This window comes from Amaranthus tricolor, chromosome 14, assembly GCF_026212465.1.
Source record: "Amaranthus tricolor cultivar Red isolate AtriRed21 chromosome 14, ASM2621246v1, whole genome shotgun sequence".
Lineage (NCBI taxonomy): Eukaryota > Viridiplantae > Streptophyta > Magnoliopsida > Caryophyllales > Amaranthaceae > Amaranthus > Amaranthus tricolor.
Window position 1 is genome coordinate 3,264,445 of NC_080060.1, and position 10,976 is coordinate 3,275,420.

The 10,976-nt window shown below is 32.3% G+C and overlaps 1 protein-coding gene across 1 annotated transcript; it reads left to right on the forward strand.

The window, feature by feature from the left end:
* Positions 1–41: 41 nt before the first annotated feature.
* Positions 42–1,481, forward strand: LOC130799186 (probable aspartyl protease At4g16563). The gene has a single exon (XM_057662294.1). It carries the CDS (start codon positions 42–44, stop codon positions 1,479–1,481), a length of 1,440 nt encoding a protein of 479 aa, XP_057518277.1.
* The last annotated feature ends 9,495 nt before the right edge of the window (positions 1,482–10,976 follow it).

Genomic DNA, 10,976 nt, shown 5'->3' on the forward strand with positions numbered 1-10,976 from the left:
GTACTTAATCAAGTGTAAGAAAACGTATTATTATAACCATTATGCCACAAATAATCTTATCATTTTCTCTTTCCCTTATTTTCCTCTTAGCTCTTACATTTTGTTCCGTTCCATCCCTAGCAAGACTCAATAATGTCCGTTCTAATCTTAGTTCTTTAATCATCAACTTAAGCCGTTCGAGAAATGTCATCTCTCAAAATTACGCTATTAGTTCAAGTCTTCAATCTGATCCTTTGATATTCAATGTGGTAGAGCCACTTAGAGCAATTAGGGATGGATACTTGATGTCCTTAAACATAGGGACACCTCCACAAGTCATACAAGTCTATATGGACACCGGAAGTGACCTTGCTTGGGTACCTTGTGGAAATTTGTCCTTTGATTGTATAGAATGTGATGCATATTATAGGACAAACAAATTAACAAATGCATTTTCTCCATTGTACTCTTCTTCATCTTTGAGGGTTTCTTGTGGTAGTTCTTTTTGCACTCAAATCCACAATTCTGATAACCCTTATGATCCATGTATTATGGCAGGGTGCCCATTAATTACCCTTCTTAAAGGCACTTGTTCTAGACCATGCCCTGGTTTTGCTTATACATACGGGGGTGATGCAGTTGTCGTAGGGACATTAACCAGCGATTTACTGAGGATACATAGTAGTAGTCCTAGTACAACCAAAGATATCGAACGATTTCGGTTTGGTTGTATAGGATCAACTTATAAAGAACCCTTAGGAATAGCCGGATTTGGAAGAGGTTCACTTTCATTACCATCACAATTAGGGTTCCTTCAAAAGGGTTTCTCCCATTGTTTTGTTTCCTTCAAATTTGCTAGTAATCCTAATATTTCAAGCCCTCTAATCATAGGAGAAATGGCTATATCTTCCAAAGAAACATCCAAATTCACCTCATTATTAACAAATCCTACATACCCTAACTACTATTACATTGGCCTAGAAGCTATTACAATAAGCAATATGACCTTAAAAAAAGTACCATCCAAGTTACAAGAAATTGATTCTAAGGGTAATGGAGGTATGATGATTGATTCCGGAACCACATATACACATTTGTCTGAACCGTTTTATTCAGAATTTCTATCAGAACTTGATTCTATGATCCTTTACCCACGAGCTACTAAACTCGAGAAACAAAGTGGATTTGATCTTTGTTATGAGGTACCATGTCCTAATAATAATAGAAGTTTTTGTATGGAAAATGATGATCTTCCTTCAATTACATTTCACTTTGTGGATGATGTTAGGTTGGTTTTGCCAAAGGGTAACAATTTCTATGCTATTAGTCCTCCTAGTAATTTTAGTGTTGTGAAGTGTTTGTTATATCAAGGTGTGGATGATGAAATTGGTGGGCCTAGTGCAATATTTGGAAGTTTTCAACAACAAAATATTGAGGTTGTTTATGATTTGGAGAATGAGAGAATTGGGTTTAATCCAATGGATTGTGCTGCTACTCAATAACTTCTTAGGCATTAGTATATTGTTATCAAAACATGAAATTTCACAATGAACTTCAAATTGTACTCAAACTAGAGCAAAACCTTTCTTTTTTCTTTTTGATCAGATGAATTAATATCTTTAATTACGTACGTGTAAAATTTATAAAAAAAATTAGTATTTGAATATTATATTTTGAGATGAATTTAACCAAATTCCACTTGACTACATAATTTCTTAAACATTAGTGAGAAAACTAAATCTAAGTAAAAAGTACAAGTGTTGCATTTAATCAGGACAGAAGAAACTACTTCCCCATTCTATTCATATGCAACATTAGAGTTTTTATGCAACTCGATGTGAGATTCAAAAATTTTTAATATTTTTTTATTTCATACATGTACAGATCATAAAAATATGACATTTAATTTCGTTGCTAATCTCCTGATGCTCTGTCTTAGTGAGATTGATTGTAGTTATGAGACTTGTGCTTTGTTATTGGTAGACTAGAGAGTTTAAGATTCTAGCATCACAATGTTCCATTTTCTTTACATAATGCCATCAAAACCCAACCCCTTGATGGGTTAGACCATCCCCCGAATGTACCTAATTTATATACTATCAACGTGTTTTCGCTGGTTAGTTAGCTTTTATTTTAACCAAATTCTATGGGGTAACCCTGAATCTTTGGCTTTTTCAAGTGGTAGATAAACATGTTTTTAATTCACTTGGTGATTTTGACCTTCCAACTTTTTCACGTGGTAAACAAAAGAGTAGTTTTTTTTGTTAATTTTACGCTATTTGAACCAAACTAATGATATTTTTTTTCAAAAACCAAACGTCGTGATCATCCTAATTAATCACATATTTTGAAATTCAGTAGAAATAAGTACTTAATTTAACCAAAAACTTAATATTTTGTCTATCACATACCAAAATTAAAAACTCAAGATTACCACGTGGATTTAAAAAATATTGGTGGAAAAATAAAAAACTCAGGGTCTGTGGAATTTCTTTTTATTTTACATACCCGACACAAGATTTGTATAACTTTCTTATAAATAAATTTGAGTTTCCGTTTTTACTTTACAAATCTGAATAGAGAAAAATGAAAAATGGGTTCGCGTTTTGTACTGTGGAGTCAATTTGAGAGTTAAGTTTGATGTAAAGTATCCGGCAAGGCTCACAGAAGAACAAAAGGCCGATCTGCGCAGAGTTTTGGGTTGAGGCTTTTGACTTTCTTGCGTCTCCCAACTGCTCGCGTCTGTGTAAATAAATCAAATGCAAATTGTGAATACTAGCCTGAAAGTAAGTGAAGGGAGAATAGCTTAGGTGCAGTGTCACGTGATTTGGTAATATCCTCGCGGATTGCGAATCGAAAAAAGCGAATTATGGTCGGTTTTGAGCTATTTTTGAACATATTTAAGCAAATCGCGAATCCAAAAGGCGAATTAGCTAGTGAATTATATTACACTGGTTAAGTGAACTAGTAGTATTATCATGAGAAACTCGATATGTACGTGATTCGAATGAAACGAGATGATACTCTAACCCGAACATTATTTTTACCACACATTTTGTGCATTCCTGCTTGCAATATTGTTGTTTCCTCTGTGGATACTCTTGAAGGATCGTAACGAAACTTTCGACACCGGATTGTCGTGCTTGTAACTTGTAAGTGTGGCGAGAATGTCTCAATGAAATTGGAAATTATGTTCATAAATTATATAATAGTAATTTACTAATTTATTTGAACCCAATGGTTCTCCCTACCCCTTAATTTTGGTATTGGTTTGTTTTATTGGAATGTATGTAGAATTAAATAAAGCTCGTAAAGAATGGGCTTTTTATGCCTTGAGGTGGATAAAGCCACATGCATTGTCGTTGTCCTTCACGTGTATGTTATTACTTGGTCGTGTGGACTGTAGACTGTCGTGCATATTTTTTTTTGCTACTCCTTCTGATTAGATTGTTTTTCGATTAGATGACCTTAAAATAAGGAGTTGATATATCAATAATTGTAATAGTTGTGCTATTCAGTCTATGTATAAAGAACGTCTCACGATGAGACTGTTTCGCACAAAAATTTGTATGAGGTAGTCTTGTGAGAGACCGTTTCTTGATGAGACGATTTTAATCAAGGATCTCAAATTCTTATAATATGAAGTACTTCTATTAGATCATAGATAGGCTATTTAACCCATGTATAAAGCATGTGTCACGGCGAGACCATTTCATACAACATGTGATTTTTCTGTGCTACTCTTGTCGTCGTATTAATTTGTATTTTGATTTCTATTTTGGATAGCTCTACTTACTTTACATTTGTTTGCCTTTTAGCCCTTTTATAATCTCATTCGATTGTTACTTAATCTTATACCAACTATAAATTAATATTTATACATTTTCAAAAGAGAGGCAAATCAAATAGGAATGAGAAAGTAATTGTAAACAATGTCACAGTAAATTATAATATAAGAGAAAATGCCCCTTTGATTATACAAACACTTGATAGAAATGTTTTTATATATCTCAATTACCTTAACACTTTCCTTCCCACAACCTATCCTAAAACTAAAATAAATTTAATGTATAAAAAAGTTTAAAATAGTATGGTATTATAAAAAGATGGGATAAGGGACAAGATGAATAGTGAATATGTGAACTTTCTGTCGAATCATTATGATATTCAGTATATCTCACTTATAGAAATTATGATCAGAGTCTGTAGAGGGCTAGAAAATGGCATATCATACCTTTGAAAAGAAGGTTACGACCAATGAAATCATTAACCAGATCAACTTGCAAATGCAAATAAAGATAAGACAGGACAAGACAAGACAAAAATTGAGTTTACAAACATAAACCAAAAAAATATTTAAAAAATCATAAAGGCCCAAATAAAAACAAGGAAATATAATTATCAATGGTCAAGAACTCAAGTTCTGCATATCCAACTAGTTTTATTCATAGTCGTGCAACTCGTTCAGGAACTTCTTAACTTTCTCCTTCCACGTTTTCTTTGACCTGTTCCAACTTCTCTTTTCATCAACTATGATGTTTTTCACATTTCTCATAAGTATCTCTTCCGCATCAATACCCACTTTATATATTCATATTCACTATCTACTCGTCATTCACAATGAGTAGTTAGTGACTAAAATCTTATACTCACACATATACACATTTATTTATGTACGTATAGCAAACTATTTTAATACCTACCATCCTAGGGTATATATCCATCACAACTATACCATCACTTATACGCTCCAACTCCCTATACCCACCAAATGCAAGATAAGAAGCACATTAAAGCACAATAAAAACGAATTGACTATTGAATGCTTTATTGATACATATTACTAAATTTTCAAATTGCAATCAAACTTTATAACAAATATAGTCTTTCAAAATAAAGTAACACGTCAAAATTTTATGTTTGTTTTTAGACATTTTGCAATAATATTTTAAAAAAAAAATTCTAATATAGTAAATAAGAGTTAAAAATATATTATAAATATAGAGCAGATAAATATAAATATAAATTCTAATATATTTATGATGAATATGAGTTTTTTTGTTATACTCACCCATCCATTAACGAGGTGCAACATGATGCACAAAGTTATAACACACCTACCAATTTTTTGATGTGAGCATAATAAGTTTCAACATTTATAACTAATTAGATTTTAGGATGATTTTCAATTTGAAATTAAATATAATCTAATTCTTGTTCATTATCTTCGTTTGTGTACCCAATAAAAAAACTTGTTATGCACGCCAAAATTGGGATAGGATCTCCCATAAAGAAACAGAAATATGTAGAATTAATTCAAAAAGATATAAATAAGGATTTATTCTATATTTTTAAAAGTTCGTAATTGTTTGCCCATAATGAAATTATATCTAGTTTTGAATTTTATTTTATTTTTTACTTTAATACCCTTAGTTTGGAAATTAATTTTGGCTGATTTTCTATTCCAAGGCAAATTATTGCTTTTAAAACATTTTTTAACTCAAAAATTATTTCTTCTTAAATATTATGTAATTAAAAAAAATAATCACTCGTTTAAAAAATTTCATCTCAATTTTTAATATTTTTGAAAGAGAGAAAGTACACATCATCCAGAAAAATATATCCCCAGTTGAGTCTTATAAACCCATGTAAATTCCCAAAAAGACAATAAAAATTAAGAATCTGTTGAATTTAGGACTAGACTTGTCTATTAAATAAAAAATTCTATTAATAAATATAAGGGTTCGCTTAAATTAAGTGTAATATTTATAGGAGTAGAAAAAGTCAAATTAATAGAATAAAGGTAAATAGAGATAAAAAAAGATGAATAAAAAAGAAGGATTATTTCCATTATTTGGATGAAAGTATTCCCCCATCCTCCTTTATGGTAAATTTATACCCAAAATAAGAGAATTAATTGCTATTTTCTTTATTTTTCATTACATTCTAACTAATTCTTCCACCTCTCTAACAATCAAATTTCTCTTCATCTATCTAAGTAACTTTATTTTCATACTTTGACTTTTATTTATATCCTTAAATATTTATATTCAATCAGCGGGATCTAATTAAAAAAAAAAATGATAATTGTATTCGTACAATATACGGCAATTTGGTACTAATATATTTGAAATTGCTCTATTGAGAGTCTAATTTTATGTTGGAAATTTCGTACTTGTTGGCTTTTACATTATTTTCGTAGGCATGCGTCAGATGTTGAGACTCATCCAACAATCAATCTTAAAAAACAAAAATTATCTTCTTTTATCTAACCAACCCAAAAAAATGGCGTGACTTACATGGAAAAACGTTACCTTTTTGAATATGATGGTGCACTAAAAATTAGTATCGATTAAATGAATGGTTCCAATATTTTTAATACTTTGATTAAGTAGGTAGGATTTTTTTTGTTGTAGGTTTGGATTTTATATAATGGAGGGGGCCACCCTCTAAAAAAATTTATTTCATCCATTTCATGATATTGATTACATTTGACTTTTTCTATAGTATTTGATTATGAATCAAGATTTAATGTATATAAATTCATTTAATAAAAACTTATTAAAAAATATATTAAAATTTTGTTATAGGCCAATGTAATATACGAATATATTTTAACTTCTTAATATGCATAAAATTAAAGTATTGCGTTTATTGGAAGTTTGGAACCAAACTTTAATTAAGCTTACCTTTTTTATCCAACATACTATGGATTTTTACAAATGTCACTTGCTAACGTGGTTGTCACGTGATCTTATTTTCTAGTGTGGTTGTACATGTGGTAGCACACTTGGGAGCACATGTGGCAAACAGTCAGCAAGTGACCTAATGTTTAGGTCATTAACAAGTAAAAGCCTATTAGGTGAAAACAAGTTCAAAGTTTGCTTCAGCGAATACAATACTTGAAATTTGACCGGTTAATTACTTTTGGTCAAAATTCGACATGTTACATGCAATTTTTCCTTTCATATACGATTACTTTTTTCGTCATCATCATATCATCAACTCAATATTCCGCTCGAAAATAGGGTCTAAGGGAAAGTGACCAACAAACATATTTGTACCCCTTCAAAGATCTAAAGGAATGTGGTCAATTATACCTCAAAGAATTAGAGCCCTGCATAAAGAGAAATATAAATGACATCGGTGCCTCAAAAGCAAAACTACTTGCAGAAAAACAACATTAGCAAACTAAATTCGAATATTTTATTTTTTCGTCAATCTAATAAATATCTCTTAATTTAAAGATTTAGTCTGATTGATGTGCATGGCTGGATTGCAATGGAAGTGTTATTATGTTTGGAATTATGAATGGTACCCCTGTGTTTTTGCATTTTATTTTTGGTAACTCTATTTTTTCGATTATCAATGGTACTCCTAGCATTTCATGTTAATTCCAACCGTAACATTATTCAAGTTTTTGCCATTAAATCCTTTTAAAAACAAACCATGGTTAATTTGTTATTTATTTTTACCATTAAACTGACTATGGTTTGTTTTTAAAAGGATTTAACGGCAAGATAACGGCTAAAACTTAAATAATGTCATGGTTGTAATTAGCATTAACAATCGAAAAAAACACAAGAATGTTAATGATAAAGTGCAAAAATATAGGGGTACCATTAATAATTTCCCTAAAATTAAAACATGGAAAGTAGACATTAGAGTGTGTAGATATATATTTGTTGGGGTATTCAAATAAAATGTAGGAATGTACAATATTTTGATCCTTCAACAGTTTGCCAGAAAATGACACTTTAAGACTTCTTCCTCATCACCCCTTCAATATTCCCTATCGGTATTCCAAAACTTTTTCTTTTTTCTTAATTGTAATTTGCAAAAAAAAAGGTTTTTATTGATTGATTGGATCAAATTTAGAAGTTTTACCTATCAATTGCTATTGATTAAATCTTTAAACTTGTTTTATTATTACTAATGAAGAGATATTTAAAGTTATAATTTATGTATGATGGATGATCGTAATATATTAATTTTGTTTCAAAATACATACAAATTCAAAATAAATACTCATTATTAATAGTAGTATTAGTATTCATTTGATTGTCATCTACCAAATAAAACCATTAAAATCGGAGTCAGAATCATCGATTTAGTATCCTACGCGGCTGCATAAGTTAGCATCCGAGGGAGAGGAGTGTAGCAAACAGACCATATCTATGATTCTAATTTAAGTATAAATGATTAACATTTTGATTATTAATATGTTTGATTTTTTAAGTAAACAAACATATACGCCATCTAATTAATTACAAATAATGTTTCTTAAGATTCATTATTAACAAATTTTGAATAAAAGAAGCATGTCTTTTTGCGAGACATTGTTGGGTGCACGCTTAATGCCAGCAACACTAATTTGGTTTAGGAAAGCAAGGAAAATACGGCAATCATCTAACAACAACGCCAAAGGCTATCCAATCTTTGAGGGACATCAAATATGCATTTTTATCTTACTTTCAACCCAAGAATTTTCCGATTATTTGTCACTATCAACTTTATAAATTAAAATTTTAGAAAAGTTATTTACTTCCGTTGCTTTATGATTATTCATTATTGACTTTTAGACAAAAATTTAAAGGTGAATCTTTACTTAATATAAAACACTATTTTAAAAGAGAAAATAAAATATTGTAGAAAAAATTTAGATGGTAAAATAGTAAATGGATTTATTTGGAGAAAAAGATGAGTGAATATGTAGAATGGATATTGTTCTTCATTGCACAAAATTGATTACATCAATGGGTATTTATAGTGCAAGTTTACTAAAATATCTTAGATATTTTTTATTTTTTAATTACTTTTCTAGGATCTTCCATTATATTATCTTAGATATTTTTATTTTTTTTAATTCTTTAGTTTAGATATTTTTATATTTAATTAAAATCCTAGATTTTTCTAGATTATTTTAACACTCCCCCTAATCTGAAAAATCTTGAACTCTAAGTCGTCTTCTGAAATCGATAAATCTATCAGTTGATATGGGTTTTGTGAAAATGTCTGCGAGCTGCTCCCCCGTCTTGCAGAATTGTAGTTCGATCTCTTTCTTATCTACTAACTCACGAATGTAGTGATGTCGTATCTCGATGTGCTTTGATCTGCTATGAAACACTGGATTCTTCGTCATTGCTATTGTTGACATGTTGTCGCAGAACATTGTAGTTGGTGTCTCTTGCTTATGTTGTAGATCGATTAATATCCTTCTCAGCCAGACTGCTTCACATGCTGCACTTGTTGCTGCAATGTACTCTGCTTCTGCTGATGATAAAGCTACTGTTGCCTGTTTTTTTGATGACCATGAGACCACTTTGTTTCCAAGCTGAAATACGTACCCGCTTGTACTTTTTCTATCATCCACGCTTCCAGCCCAGTCGCTATCGGTGTATCCTGTGAGCTTGAAATCTTTTTCAGTTTCGTACATGATCCCATAGCTTTTTGTTCCCTTAATGTATCTGAGAATCCTCTTTGCTGCTGTTAGATGATCCTTGCTCGGTTCACTCATGAACCTGGATACGATGCTGACAGCGTTGACTATATCTGGTCTTGTATGTGTGAGATAGATAAGAGAGCCGACCAAGCTTCGATACATTGCTCCGTCGACTTTTGGTTTGCCATCGTACTTTGATAACTTCTCATTGATTGCCATTGGTGTAGCCAGCGGTTTACATTCACCCATGTTGAATTTCTTGAGAAGGTCTTCTGCATATTTCTCTTGTGATAGAAATATTTTTCCTGGGCTTTGTTTGATTTGTATGCCAAGGAAGTATTTCATTGTACCAAGGTCTGTCATCTCGTACTCCTTCATCATAGCCTTTTTAAATTCTTCGATCATCGTTGGGTGTGTGCCTGTATAGATTAGCTCATCCACGTACAAGCATAAAATGAGAAAGTTGTTACCTTGTGTCTTGATGTATAGTGAAGGTTCACTCGGACTCTTGATGAAACCATGCTGGAGAAGATAATTGTCGATGTTGCTGTTCCACGCTCGGGGTGCTTGTTTGAGTCCGTACAGAGCTTTTCGAAGGCGATATACTTTGTCTTCTTGGCCTTTGATGACGTATCCCTGCGGTTGCTCGACGTACACTTCTTCTTCGAGTTCTCCATTTAGAAATGCTGATTTGACATCGAGTTGAAAGACTGGTAGCTGATGCTGTGCTGCTAATGCCAGGATTGTTCTGATTGTCTCCATGCGGACAATTGGTGCATATGTTTCGTTGAAGTCGATTCCTGGTTGTTGCGCATATCCCTTTGCTACGAGCCTTGCTTTGTACTTGTTGATGGAGCCATCATCATTATGTTTCACCTTGTAGACCCACTTGAGTCCGATGACTTCCTTGTCTTGTGGTTTGTCTACAAGTTTCCATGTGTGATTCTTCTCGATCATTTTCATTTCTTCGTTCATAGCCTCAATCCAGGTTTCTTCTTGTGCTGCTTCTTGAAATGTTTGTGGCTCACTAGAGAAGAGAGCCATCATTGCTTGGTCACAATGGTAATCTTGTAACCATGATGGCGGTTGCCGATCTCGTGTTGATCTTCGGGCTTCTTGAGGTTGAGGAGTTGAACGTGATGTTTGGCTTCTTGAGCTTGGGAATGATCTTGTACTTTCAGGTGTACTTGGACTCGGAGATGATGGGTTTGTTGGTTGGTCTGCTCCGTCTTCTTCACTTGGATCTCTTAGGAGAGTATCTCCTTCGCGAGCTTCAGTTTCTTTTTCTTTCCACGTCCATTCGACTGCTTCGTCGAAAATTACGTCTCTAGAGATGATTAATTGTTTAGATTTAGGCTTGTAAAGGCGATATCCTTTTGTTTCGTGACTGTATCCAATGAATATGCATTTTTCTCCCTTCTCGTCGAGCTTTTCCCGATTCTCCTTTGGGATGTGGGCATAAGCTACGCATCCGAACACTTTGAGGTGTTCTACTCTTGGCTTTCTCTTGTGCCAGGCTTCATATGGCGTTAAATCCCTAACTGCTTTTGTGGGA

Bases quoted from the DNA above. Each gene is read 5' to 3' on its own strand.
- LOC130799186 (XM_057662294.1), top strand. From the start codon at position 42: ATGCCACAAATAATCTTATCATTTTCTCTTTCCCTTATTTTCCTCTTA.